Source organism: Liolophura sinensis, chromosome 8 (genome assembly GCF_032854445.1).
Source record: "Liolophura sinensis isolate JHLJ2023 chromosome 8, CUHK_Ljap_v2, whole genome shotgun sequence".
In the NCBI taxonomy this organism is placed as follows: Eukaryota; Metazoa; Mollusca; class Polyplacophora; order Chitonida; family Chitonidae; genus Liolophura; species Liolophura sinensis.
The window spans coordinates 34,559,839-34,574,904 of NC_088302.1; the positions used below are offsets into that span (position 1 = coordinate 34,559,839).

Consider the following 15,066-nt stretch of genomic DNA (forward strand, 5'->3'; position numbering starts at 1 on the left):
ACCTTGTCTGAAAAATGTCACTTTGGTCCTGTAGTTCACCTTTGGCCTTGACTTTTTGACAAAGGCTACACTGGTCTTTTCCGATCAATCCACGACATTACATTTGACCTGAACGTTGACCTTAACTACCAAAGTCTCTGCAGCTTAGGATTGTGCCCGACCAGTTCTCAGGTGACACCGACACGTAGAAAATATATACACACATGTATTTAGTGCACTTAACAGCTGAGTAATGTATACACTGCACGTAAACAATTAATGTAAGTCGATTTTATATTTTGACCATATAATATTATACACTTAACAAGATAGAATATGTATATGTGGTACACAAATTACTCTGTTTACTTGCAAAATTACAGAACCAATTTCCTAATTATTCACAAATGATCTCTACTGAATTTAACTTTGTGAGCTATGTACAATGTAATTTTGAAACTTTATGGTGAATTATAAATTCTAATATTAATCCAAATGTTTCATTCCATAAATAATATCTGATGTCTGCAATAAAAATGTGATGCACAACTGGTTTTCCTCAGTACCCGACGTTTAGTATGGTTTGTAGGGCTTATAATAAAGGCTACAACTCACATTTCTTTTTCCGCTCCCAGGATACATCAGAGGTCCTTTTCTTCCGGTCGACCATAAAGGTGAGGCACAATCTCGGAGTTGTGTGCCTCAATCGAATGCATATCTACCTCATATAATGTCCATCGTGAAATAAAAATACCGCTGACGGCGGCGAGAAGTACATTACTGAAGTGCCCAGTGAGATATTTGTCACTGAGATTAAGAAAATCATTCTGAGGGTTCCAATGTAGATGGTACCGAGGATGTAGTCAACGTGTTTAAGTGTAGGCTTCCGAACCAATGTTGTTTGTCTGGTGTTTCCTGCGAAAGTGGAACAGTTTGTTACATTTTATGCCGGTTAATTTTGTGGCTTTGTGTGGCACGTGCCAATTGTTCTACAATCCTGGTAGAAGTGATTTTATTTAGACATTTACTGATGGATGGAGATAATTTCTTCGCCAGAAACTGTATGATAGACATTCACTGGTCATATTGATCTTCCACCCCATCACCCTAACATTCAGGTTTGAGACTTGTCCTGCTCTAAGCAGATGAAAGTTTGCCTGTCAGTGTCGTCATACTCATAATTCTAGATAAAACGAGGATCACACGATCCCAGTGCCATTGAAACTAGGCCTACTTCTGGCCGAGTGGTTAGCCCCGTAAGACTACAACCCCTTTCCTTATGTTGGCCTAGCTTCGTTGGAGTCTTGACGTTAACAGTATTAATTAATGGTCCAAGCCCATTCTATTTGTTATCGAACAAGTCTCGTGCAAATAAAGGATGCCAACCTAAAGACCTGCTTTCCGCACCCACTGCACCACCATCATAAGTCCCTACTTGCTTTTGCGTAGACTGCAACCTTCTTGTGTACTGTCCTAAATATGCAGATGTTGTCCTCTCTGTGATGTGATTTGAGATAATCCCTGTCCATTCTATGTCCCATGTATATCACTTCAGTGCAAAAGTGCACTGGATCAAAACTTCTCTGCATATATGGCCTGCATATATCTTTCACTGCATTACCCCATGTGGGTGCCTACGCAGAAAAAACAAAACAAACCAGCTGTCTATGAGTATTACCAGGTGAATTCAAACATGACAATCATTATGGCAGACTGGGAAAATGATTTTTTTGTCAACTGGAGTGATTGTCATAGAGCTGTTTTCATTCATTTAGTCAGGTTAGTTTATCCTGGAAAACAGTCAGTTGTTGGTGATTGGTTCTATTCACTAAAACATGGGCAACTGTTTTGAATGGAAAGTTTACCCCTCTACGCAACTAAGCTTGTCAAGGTACCTAGCAAAAGGCTGTGGCACATCTGGTTTCCTCCACATTTAAACTTGACTATTGCTGTATAAGCAGCTGCAAAATTGTGGGATATGATATCAAACTAAACACTGTTGAATTTTGCAATAACGTTGTTACTTTCAGAACCACGATGGTTCGTTATGCAGCGGAGCCCGAGAACCCTGCCAAATGTAAGCTATGTTTTGTACACGATATTGCCAGGAGGTTGACATTATGCTGATTTTGACAATCCTTTATGTGTAATATGTAAGGTTTGGTTACCTCTAAAGCTTAATGACATTCCACAACCTGTTAAATTTGTATTTTATCTGGTTGTCACTTTTATCTGATATAGGAAACATTTTGCGTTCATAGAATTAAAGCCTATGTGTATACAATGGAAGATAATTACACCCCTGAGAGTCAAAGTAATTTCCCGAAATTTTCATTTACTGTTCATAGTCCTTGGTATTATTTAAAAAATATATTTGCTAAAAGTGAAATATTACTTTTTGTATTTACAGCGGCAAAGGCGAGGGGTTCATACTTAAGAGTACACTTTAAGGTAAGTCTGGAAGGATGTTTGTTTTACTGTAAGAGATTTACTGGCTAGGCGTTCTGAATATTTCACGTTAATAGCACATATCAGAATTTGGGATCTTCAAATTAAAAAGAGTATTTATCAGCCATTTCAAACTCCAACATCTTAATGGTGTTGGTAAATTTGGGTGAAAAAATATTTTTGATAACTGGCATGGGAAAGATGAAAGTGAATAGTGCTTCGAGATTGCAGAAATCCAAACAAATCACTCATATGAGTGCGTAGCAAACAGACGACGAGGTGAAAGATAACATGGGAAGGTATAGGGAAATGAACAACATTAAGAGAGGTATGGCTGAAATTAACCAAAAAATTATAGTATGTAAGACAACAGAACAATGTGCACAACACATATAAATTGAAAGGAGATCTGTTTTTGTTTTTTTTTTGATGCAAATTATGCTGTGTGAATTGATACGGAAGTTTATATTCTGATTGTATAGTGGTAGGATAGAGAACATGGATTGCAAATCTCAGGTCGATGCCACAAAGTTGATTTTGACTTGATTTGAAATTTGTTTTAGATACTTATTTATGGACTGAACGAGCTCAGATTGAGATCATCTAATAAGTGTTAACAAAAATTAAAACTTAAGTGCTTCCAAATGACCTATAGTCTGTGTAATCAGTAGGTAGGGTAGCGATGATGATTGGAACTTGCCCTCTCTGACACCTGCTGAGATGTGGTTCCCAATGTACTCGAACCAATCTGAGCTGATTAAGCTGCACTTTAAGTCTGCAGTTTTCCAGATTATGCATTCCCTCCATCCTGGGACATAAAAGAAATTAAGTTGGTTGAAGAAATCAAATCACTTTACTGACAAAGTTAATTTGGTACACTGTTTGATAGGTTTTGAGTATACTGTACGTAATTAAATCTGTGACATACACAGTGTTATGATAGAACAATTCGCCTAATGGTTAAAGCAGGCCTCAACGAGGGGATCAGAAAATCGTTCTCCCAGATTTTCAGCCAGGAGAGGTCAAGGGGATCTTTCGATCAGCTTGATTGATCACCTTAAACTTACATAGTTTGTCTAATCCTGAATTGTGCATTCTTTTTGACGATTTTTCTGTATTGCGGGGGACGTCACCCTCTAGAAAGGTGTGTGGGAACCCCAAACTCACACATTAGCTTCACATACTGAATCCAGAAAGGTCTTGTGTCAATGGTTGTATTTCATGGTTCATATACCCATTTTGCCGTGTAAAGATAATGGGCCCAAATGTACAAGCTGTATGTTTTTTTCATTTAAGGAATCGGGTTTGATCGTGTTTTACAGAAAACTCATACAGAGAATTGTCATATATTTGTATGGATTTTAATAATGTTCTTTGATTGATTTTAGCGTGGTGAAAGTGGTCCTTAAAATATTATTCATTAAAATCGATGTTCTGTTTCGAAGTCATTTTTCAAACCAGGTGGGGTCTAACAAACTCCTCACAGATTTTTAACATTTATTTGGGATTAAGAAACAAAACATTTCATTGGTCATGCAATTTTCGCTGAGCCAATCATAGGTCACATTAAATATAAGTTGTCTACGCTCACTGATGCAAGCAGCCATTTTCATTTTACCAACATTGTTGATCAGTTCTTTTTCTATTTAAACTAGCATAAAGTTTGTGCAGATTTTCCTGTAAATAAACTAAATTTAGCTATTTGCAACCTGCTGAAAGCACATTGTACTTGCGAACACGTAAAATTATCGTTCCCCAGGAGTTCACATGGTGATCAAAAATTCGTTCCACTGAACTTATGCCTGGTTCGATCACCTCTTGTGTCCAGGCCTGTTAAAGTGTCTGTCTGAAGTCGGGAGACCTGGGTTAAAACCCAGGTGACGTCATACAAAAAACATTTAAAATGATAGGGTACTTCCTCACTTGGCACTCAGCACTGAGAGGTCAGAGTAAGGAAATATGACTGGTTGACCCAGTGTCAGTATGTGGCTGGGTGGAATGTCGTGTTTGGTGTCGTCTGCATGATAACTTAGTGGCTTCAGCACTCGCACATAGTGACTCGTCCTACTTTTATTACTGAAAGACAGTTAAGAACGATGCAAAACCCCACTAGCATGGGGTAACATTCATACAGCACTGTTGTTCTCTTGTACAGAATCTTTGCTGTCATGGTTACGAGTCTCAAATCCAATAACAGCACTGGACGATAAATGAGTCATGTTAGGAAATAAGCTGCTGGACATTTCTAGCATCCAGTAGTATTTTTATAGTCTTAACTATTTAGTATTGTTATGTAAATAACATTGGCAAATTTTCCAACTACAAAAATTATCCAAAGGTTCTGTCAGGTATCTCAAATGTTACGTGAAAATTATTTTCAGGCTTAAACTGTAAAAGAACCATAGTGAATTGTCAATTTGTTTGCTTAGCTTTATAATAGCTGTGGCAATGATGATTGGAACTTGCCCTCTCTGACACCTGCTGAGATGTGGTTCCCAATGTACTCGAACCAATCTGAGCTGTACATTAACTATTCAGTATTCAGGGAGTATGTCGGTGATGATGGCCAACAAGGCACATTGGCCTGTGGTCAGAATAGTATCACTAACTGATACTAGTAGCACACTTCAGTTTTAAATGTGCTTTTCCTTTCAGAATACTCGGGAGACAGCCCAGGCCATAAAACACATGCACCTGAAACGTGCCTCTCGATACCTGAAAAAACGTGATTAAAAAGGAAGAAATTGTTCCTTTCAGAAGGTTCAATGGAGGAGTTGGACGCAAGGCTCAGGTACATTTTTTTACTGTATTTATTTATAAAGAGGAGATTTATAGGCTAAATAATTATTTTTAACGTTGAGGCGTAAAGCCTAAACCAGTTGATTTTGCTTTACGCATTTGAAAAGCATTCCTGTTTTTCCCCAATGAATGTACATGAGTTATCTCCCCTTGATGCACCCTTCTGCTTTTACATATCTTGGAAGTTGATTATTAGAGTACATTAAATTCATGGATACGTTTTTTAATCATGTGTGCTGTTATGTAATTAATGTTTCATTAATTTTTGACCTGACTTCAAACCTCTACTACAAACTAGCAATGATGATTGGAACTTGCCCTCTCTGATTCCTGCTGAAAGGTGGTTCCCGTTGTACTCGAACCAATCTGAGCTGTGTTGTATACTGGGAGCGTTAAACGAAACTTCCCCTGTAAATCAGAAGCATTTATAATGAACTGTAAATATTATTTTATTGTTTAACATTTTGCAGGCTAAGCAGTTCAAAACCGTTCAGGGTCGGTGGCCAAAGAAAAGTGCAGAATTTTTGCTGCAGCTGTTGAAGAATGCCGAAAGCAATGCTGAATTCAAGGTAATTGTGTGTCACAGATAATGTTTGCAGGAATTACCATTACTAATATCATTTGGGGCCTCCGTTGCAGAGTCATTAGCTCGCTAGCCATCACAGTGACCCAGGAGCCCCTTAACAAAGCTGTCACTATGAGGTCAAGTCCAGCTCATGCTGGCTTCCTCTCTGGCCATACTTGATGTAAGGTCTGCAAACAGCTTGCGGATGGCCTTGGGTGTCTTCCCACCAGAATGCTGACCGCTGTCATTTAAGCGAAATATTCTTGAGTATGGGATAAAAAAAAGTAAGATAAAGTAAAGTAATTAAATAAATACAAAGATCATTTTCTTCATAATTCCTCATTTGTTCAAACTGCATTTAAGGTGAGTCATGGTATTGCATTAGTCTACTTGGCACTAATGGGGTTAATCAACAAGGGCAAGTAAGCAGTTGCTTAACATTCTTGCAGTCACTTAATGCAGTAATGCCATTTTGTCTTTGTAAAATAAACTTGAACATTACATTTAATTCACTAAGGTGGGTGGTTACTGTGGGCACTTCTTCCACCCATAAACCTGAAAGCCGTCAAATGTGTTTCAAATTCTTGGAACACCATTCAAATAAATAAATGAATCCTATATTTTAGCTGACTGCTTTTCAGTTCTAGCCATGGTCGCCAAATCTTAATGAAAGGCCGACATGATTAGACAATAACTGTTGAACATTTAGATTAAGGAATTTGCCAATTTCCCCCCCATCACTTGTGATGGTCTAGATTATGCTTACCTCTACTTTTATCTTCCTTTTCTTTGTGACTTTGACAGAGCCTGGACACAGACCACCTTGTGGTAGAGCACATCCAGGTAAACCCTGCCCCCAAGATGAGGAGACGAACGTACAGAGCTCACGGCAGAATTAACCGTAAGTACTGCAGCCTGCTTATTTATTTATCTGTACACTAAGGAACAGCCTTCACTCTTGCCCTTTGCACCACTGGGGCCCTTTAGGCCTTGTAGGTGTGTGGCGAAAGACATTGGACTTGCATTAGGCTGGTCATGTGTGCAAAGACCGTACTTCTCTTACCACACAGTCTGGTCTCCACCTTTTGTTACCCTAACCACCCCTGTGCAGTTTAATACCTCTTGTTCGGCGATAGACATGACAGAAATAAATGAATGAAACATCCTGGTGCTTCTGGTTATATTTTAACAAAATTCCATCTATAATATCAACATGCTAGTAACACCAGAGATGTTTTGTTGTCGGGAGTTTTTTTACAGATGAAATGCTAAATACAAAAAACCCTGCGAGGTAATTTTGCCTATGTAAAACCCATCATAAGGTTCATACATTTCATACTACATGTGTTGGAATGGAAAAACTAACAAAGTAATACATGAAATATTTGAGTATTCAGACATACTTGGTGGGCTTTTCATCATTTAAATACAGCCTTAAATGCAGATTACATGGAGTAATGCAATGATGGAGTATGATTTTGTTTGTGAAGGCATTTGAAAGTGCTAAATACTGTATTGCATTATATTTGAATTTGAAAAAAAACCATATGATATTAGATTATTAAAATATTCTGAAGCAGAGAAATGACTCCTGCTGATTTTCATATTGCAGCGTACATGAGCAGCCCTTGTCACATTGAGGTGATCTTAGCAGAGAGAGAACAGGCCATCCGCACTCCAACAGAAGATGAACCTGTCAAAAAGAAAGTCTCACAGAAGAAGTTAAAAAAACAGAAGATGATGATGAGAGATTGAGACTCCCTAACAGCTGCAATGATGTGTTTGCGAAAAAATAAATATGACAAGTGGAAAAGTGGTCTTTTTTTACATTCTTGGGAATTAAGGCAGATATCACGTTATAGTGTTAAAGGAGAAGAAAATTTAAATATCAAACAAATACCATTGAAAAGAGTATGCATTTCCTCGCAGGTGCATGCCATCAAAAAATTCTAATATGTACCTCAAGTTGATAAATTATAAATAAAGTCAGCGCCAAAATCCGCTGTTGGCGACTCCATTTTGCCTAAAAACTTGTCCTTAAGTTAAGTAGAACTCTTCTTCCCAGAAGGTGGCGAACAGTAGTTTGTTTTCCGCTTGACGATCGGGACACCGGAATGTTGGACGTAGGTTCCGAGTTTAAACGAACAAGCTGGGCAGTTTTAACAACTCTCATTGGCTGAGAGGCAGCACACCCCCAGCATAAATTACAATGTGTTAAAGATGGAGGACGCGACGGACTCCGCCTTTTCAGCCTGTGGTGTCATTTTTTTTTAAGTTTTCTTCTTAAATATAAGATATCTATAATGCAATAGAAGGCTGCGGTGCCCCAGTGGTTATAGGGTCTGCTCCAAAGTCGAGAAACCCGAGTCAGCTCATACTAAAGATTTGAATAAAGGTTCTTGCTCCTGTCTGGCTTAGTGCTCAGCGCTGTGAGGTTAAAACAAGGAAGCAGAACTGATTGGTCCTGTGTCATACAATGTGACTTGGGTGTCCTGTCCAATGTCTTGGGCTTCAGTTGCGGCAACACTCGCCCTGCCACTGGAGGACACGGTGTATGTACTAACGGAATCCGTTATCCTCATGTGACTGAAGTATTGCTAAGTACTTGTACGACCTCAATCCAAAGCATGCATGCATTCATTCATTCTTTTCGTTCCAAATTGAGAGATCAGGAGTAAAACCCGGATTGGGTCACACGAAAGACAACAAATGGTACTTGGAGGTCAGAGCAAGGAAACGGGACTAGTTGGATCGGGCACAAAGAGACTATATATATTTATTTGATGGGTGTTTTAAGCTGTGTTTAAGGGAAAAGAATACTTGACCTATATGACGGCGACCAGCATTATGGTGGGCGGAAATCCACGACCATCCTATGTCTCAGCGCAATCTAACTTCTCCCCAGCCCAAAAACAAACAAAAAAAACGAAGTCGTGTAAGTGAAATGTTCTTGTGTGACAGAAAAGGCCAACCAAAGAAAGCCTTTCTCGCACAGTTAAGATGTTTACTGGGTTACCATCAGAGCTGTAAGTAACGGTTTCCACCTGAGGTTGAGGTGTCAAAGCTACATGTAGATGGTCATTCAGATTTGGCTCGCAACAGAGGTCGCCAATTGAACTACCCAGGTTAAAAAAGGCGGCAACTGGTGTTTAAATTTCGCTTCCTGACTTTGAGGAATTTTGAGCTGTGATGGCCTTTATAATTCAGTTAGTTCACTTTATGTCCCGAGAAGTGCCCGATCTGTCTGGTGTTCCCAAACACACTTGCTGATTCTTTAATCTAGAAAGCGATCGACAGAACAATGAGCTCGTTCGGTTTTGATACACTGCAAAAATCATACATTTTTTCTTAAATCTTTGATCTTGGGTTGAACAACCTGTAAATTTAAACAGAAACTCTTGTCTGAGTGATGCTAACATGCATTACGTTAGTAGAAGATAATAGTGTGTGTCTTATAATATTCATGAAGCAATCTTTGTATTGAGTTAATGGGATCCTATGTGGTATCCTATATTGAACAGAATGATCTACTGTAATAACAAACATGTGCATTCCCAGACTGTTAAGTTGAGCAGGTTATTATTTTTTTTTGTCTTTTCTTTATAAAGTTAGTAACTGGGTGATCTATGCAGCAAGGGATTGGCCGTACAATCATCATTGTCTTTTTTGACACCTGTAGGAAGCTATGTTATTTGACCAATACCTGTTGGAAGTCGGCTTTAAAACACTATCTTTCTGTAAAGTTAATCTGAATTATTCTTTAGCTGATTCGCACCATAAAGTTACACAGGACAAAGACACATGCATAAACTAAGAAATGCAGAAAAAACTTCAAAGTATTATCGCCTGCTTCCTTATATGTACATACAGCTTATATAAGTAGGCCAACACAATTGCAGGTGGCTTATTCTGTATGTATATGAAAACCCAGAAGAGCCATCGCTGTTCTAGTAGTATTTATTTATTTGATTGGTGTTTTACGCCGTGCTCAATAATATTTCACTTATATGAAGGCGGCCAGCATTATGGTTGGAGGAAACCGGGCAGATCTCGGGGGAAACTCACGACCATCCGCAGGTTTTTGGCATCCGCAAGTTGAAGAGGAAGCCAGCATGAGCTAGACTTGAGCTCAGCCACCGCATTGGTGAGAGACTCCTGGGTCATTACGCTGCGCTACAATCAAAATAGTAAGTATAATGTTTAATTTATATGTGATTTCAGAACACTTTAATGTCTCGAACAACTAGAAATGGAAATGCTATTGCTATTTGCTTTTAATCGAGACTTGCGCATGCATGCGGCCTGAATAAGGAAACATCGCTTCATCGCACATGTTGGTATAACCGGGTGGTCCAACTCTTGCCATCATAACTTACAGGCCTGTAGGCCTATATAATTTCTAAATATTTTGTGTAAAATTCATATGTAAATGTGTCATAAGGTATAAAAAAAAGAATATAGAACAAGTTCAGTGTCTTTGTTTTGGGCTAGTGTTCACACTCCAGTGCTTGGGTGAGAGATAACCGTCTCTCTCTGTATTTCATCTGTGTACGCTACCAGAGGCAATTTCAGTCCAGCGACTTCACTTAGTTCCCGTATATAAAGAACGTAAAAGACTCGTGAGCTATAAAGGATGGAAAACGGCACATTTGCATGTATGTATGTATGGATATGTTATATTAACTGCATTAATTCTCTCCTTAACACAGGTAATGTTGAGTTTTGTGTGGGTGTGGGGTGAGGAGAGGGTGGGTTCAGTGATACATTACATATATACATGTATGATTAGTGGATGTAACATTGCCCATAATCTAAATGAATCGGGATGCCCGGTTGTGTATTCTTGAGTCTTAGGCATAAAGTACAAATAGAACAGCCATGTGTGTACATGGTGCACATGGTGTGTGTACTAACGGAATCCGTTATCCTCATGTGACTGAAGTATTGCTAAGTACTTGTACGACCTAAAACCCAAGCATGCATTCATTCATTCTTTTCGTTCCAAATTTGGAGATCAGGAGTAAAACCCGGATTGGGTCACACGAAAGACAACAAATGGTACTTAGAGGTCAAAGCAAGGAAACGGGACTAGTTGGATCGGCCACAAAGAGACTATATATATTTATTTGATGGGTGTTTTAAGCTGTGTTTTAGGGAAAAGAATACTTGATCTATGTGACGGCGACCAGCATTATGGTGGGCGGAAATCCACGACCATCCTATGTCTCGGAGCAATCTAACTTCTTCCCCAGCCCAAAAACAAACAAAAAAAAAATAGTCATGTAAATGAAATGTTCTTGTGTGACAGAAAGGGCCAACCAAAGAAAGCCTTTCTCGCACAGTTAAGATGTTTACTGGGTTACCATCAGAGCTGTAAGTAACGGTTTCCACCTGAGGTTGAGGTGTCAAAGCTACATGTAAGATGGTCATTCAGATTTGGCTCGCAACAGAGTGAGTGAGTGCTTGGTGTTTAACGTCGTACTCAACAATTTTTCAGTCATATGACGACGAAGGAATCCTTAGGGTGCATGCACGTGTAATGTGCCTCCTTGTTGCAGGACGGATTTCCACCGCTCTTTTATTTAGTGCTGCTTCACTGAGACGACTTACCGAAGGCAAGTAAGCCGCCCCGCCCGAGCCATTATACTGATACGGGTCAACCAGTCGTTGCACTATCCCCTTCATGCTGAACGCCAAGCGAGGAAGTTACAACTTCCTCTTTTAAAGTCTTAGGTGTGACTCGATCAAGGATCGATCCTGGATCTACCGGTCCCGAAGCGGACGCTCTACCAACTGTGCTATCCGGGCCGGTGGCTCGCAACAGAGGTCGCCAGTTGAACTACCCAGGTTAAAAAAGGCGGCAACTGGTGTGTAAATTTCGCTTCCTGACTATTTGAGGAATTTTGAGCTGTGATGGCCTTTATAATTCAGTTAGTTCACTTTATGTCCCGAGAAGTGCCCGATCTATGTGGTGTTCGCAAACACACTTGCTGATTCTTTAATCAGCAATCGACAGAACAATGAGCTCGTTCGGTTTTGATACACTGCAAAAATCATACATTTTTTTTCTTAAATCTTTGATCTTGGGTTGAACAACCTGTAAATTTAAACAGAAACTCTTGTCTGAGTGATGCTAACATGTATTATGTTAGTAGAAGATAATAGTGTGTGTCTTATAATATTCATGAAGCAATCTTTGTATTGAGTTAATGGGATCCTATGTGGTATCCTATATTGAACAGAATGATCTACTGTAATAACAAACGTGCATTCCCAGACTGTTAAGTTGAGCAGGTTATTATTTTTTTTTGTCTTTTCTTTATAAAGTTAGTAACTGAGTGATCTATGCAGCAAGGGATTGGCCGTACAGTCATCATTGTCTTTTTTGACACCTGTAGGAAGCTATGTTATTTGACCAATACCAGTTGGAAAGCGGCTTTAAAACACTATCTTTCTGTAAAGTTAATCTGAATTATTCTTTAGCTGATTCGCACCATAAAGTTACACAGGACAAAGACACATGCATAAACTAAGAAATGCAGAAAAAACTTCAAAGTATTATCGCCTGCTTCCTTATATGTACATACAGCTTATATAAGTAGGCCAACACAATTGCAGGTGGCTTATTCTGTATGTATATGAAAACCCAGAAGAGCCATCGCTGTTCTAGTAGTATTTATTTATTTGATTGGTGTTTTACGCCGTACTCAAGAATATTTCACTTATATGAAGGCGGCCAGCATTATGGTTGGAGGAAACCGGGCAGATCCCGGGGGAAACTCACGACCATCCGCAGGTTTTTGGCATCCGCAAGTTGAAGAGGAAGCCAGCATGAGCTAGACTTGAACTCAGCGACCGCATTGGTGAGAGACTCCTGGGTCATTACGCTGCGCTACAATCAAAATAGTAAGTATAATGTTTAATTTATATGTGATTTCAGAACACTTTAATGTCTCGAACAACTAGAAATGGAAATGCTATTGCTATTTGCTTATAATCGAGACTTGCGCATGCATGCGGCCTGAATAAGGAAACATCGCTTCATCGCATATGTTGGTATAACCGGGTAGTCCAACTCGGGCCATCATAACTTACAGGCCTGTAGGCCTATATAATTTCTAAATATTTTGTGTAAAATTCATATGTAAATGTGTCATAAGGTATAAAAAAAAAAGAATATAGAACAAGTTCACTGTCTTTGTTTTGGCTGATGTTCACACTCCAGTGCTTGGGTGAGAGATAACCGTCTCTCTCTGTATTTCATCTGTGTCCGCTACCAGAGGCAATTTCAGTCCAGCGACTTCACTTAGTTCCCGTATATAAAGAACGTAAAAGACTCGTGAGCTATAAAGGATGGAAAACGGCACATTTGCATGTATGTATGTATGGATATGTTATATTAACTGCATTAATTCTCTCCTTAACACAGGTAATGTTGAGTTTTGTGTGGGTGTGGGGTGAGGAGAGGGTGGGTTCAGTGATACATTACATATATACATGTATGATTAGTGGATGTAACATTGCCCATAATCTAAATGAATCGGGATGCCCGGTTGTGTATTCTTGAGTCTTAGGCATAAAGTACAAATGGAACAGCCATGTGTGTACATGGTGTACATGGTGTATGTACTAACGGAATCCGTTATCCTCATGTGACTGAAGTATTGCTAAGTACTTGTACGACCTAAAACCCAAGCATGCATTCATTCATTCTTTTCGTTCCAAATTTGGAGATCAGGAGTAAAACCCGGATTGGGTCACACGAAAGACAACAAATGGTACTTGGAGGTCAAAGCAAGGAAACGGGACTAGTTGGATCGGCCACAAAGAGACTATATATATTTATTTGATGGGTGTTTTAAGCTGTGTTTTAGGGAAAAGAATACTTGATCTATGTGACGGCGACCAGCATTATGGTGGGCGGAAATCCACGACCATCCTATGTCTCGGAGCAATCTTAACTTCTTCCCCAGCCCAAAAACAAACAAAAAAAAAAATAGTCATGTAAATGAAATGTTCTTGTGTGACAGAAAAGGCCAACCAAAGAAAGCCTTTCTCGCACAGTTAAGATGTTTACTGGGTTACCATCAGAGCTGTAAGTAACGGTGTCCACCGGAGGTTGAGATGTCAAAGCTACATGTAAGATGGTCATTCAGATTTGGCTGCAACAGAGGTCGCCAATTGAACTACCCAGGTTTAAAAGGCGGCAACTTGTGTGTAAATTTCGCTTCCTGACTATTTGAGGAATTTTGAGCTGTGATGGCCTTTATAATTCAGTTAGTTCACTTTATGTCCCGAGAAGTGCCCGATCTGTGTGGTGTTCCCAAACACACTTGCTGATTCTTTAATCTAGAAAGCAATCGACAGAACAATGAGCTCGTTCGGTTTTGATACACTGCAAAAATCATACATTTTTTCTTAAATCTTTGATCTTGGGTTGAACAACCTGTAAATTTAAACAGAAACTCTTGTCTGAGTGATGCTAACATGTATTATGTTAGTAGAAGATAATAGTGTGTGTCTTATAATATTCATGAAGCAATCTTTGTATTGAGTTAATGGGATCCTATGTGGTATCCTAAATTGAACAGAATGATCTACTGTAATAACAAACATGTGCATTCCCAGACTGTTAAGTTGAGCAGGTTATTATTATTATTTTTTTTTTTTGTCTTTTCTTTATAAAGTTAGTAACTGAGTGATCTATGCAGCAAGGGATTGGCCGTACAGTCATCATTGTCTTTTTTGACACCTGTAGGAAGCTATGTTATTTGACCAATACCAGTTGGAAGTCGGCTTTAAAACACTATCTTTCTGTAAAGTTAATCTGAATTATTCTTTAGCTGATTCGCACCATAAAGTTACACAGGACAAAGACACATGCATAAACTAAGAAATGCAGAAAAAACTTCAAAGTATTATCGCCTGCTTCCTTATATGTACATACAGCTTATATAAGTAGGCCAACACAATTGCAGGTGGCTTATTCTGTATGTATATGAAAACCCAGAAGAGCCATCGCTGTTTTAGCAGTATTTATTTATTTGATTGGTGTTTCACGCCGTGCTCAAGAATATTTCACTTATATGAAGGCGGCCAGCATTATGGTAGCTGGAAACCGGGCAGATCCCGGGGGAAACTCACGACCATCCGCAGGTTTTTGGCATCCGCAAGTTGAAGAGGAAGTCAGCATGAGCTAGACTTGAACTCCGCCACCGCATTGGTGAGAGACTCCTGGGTCATTACGCTGCGCTACAATCAAAATAGTAAGTATA

At 39.2% G+C, this 15,066-nt stretch overlaps 1 protein-coding gene across 1 annotated transcript; it reads left to right on the top strand.

The window, feature by feature from the left end:
- The first annotated feature begins 2,001 nt into the window (after window positions 1-2,001).
- Window positions 2,002-7,604, top strand: LOC135473159 (large ribosomal subunit protein uL22-like). Its single transcript, XM_064752999.1, is given in 7 exon segments — window positions 2,002-2,056; window positions 2,390-2,430; window positions 5,083-5,145; window positions 5,147-5,218; window positions 5,697-5,795; window positions 6,596-6,692; window positions 7,404-7,604. Coding segments are annotated over 7 exon segments (555 nt in total). The 5' UTR covers window positions 2,002-2,016; the 3' UTR covers window positions 7,547-7,604.
- Window positions 7,605-15,066: the final 7,462 nt, after the last annotated feature.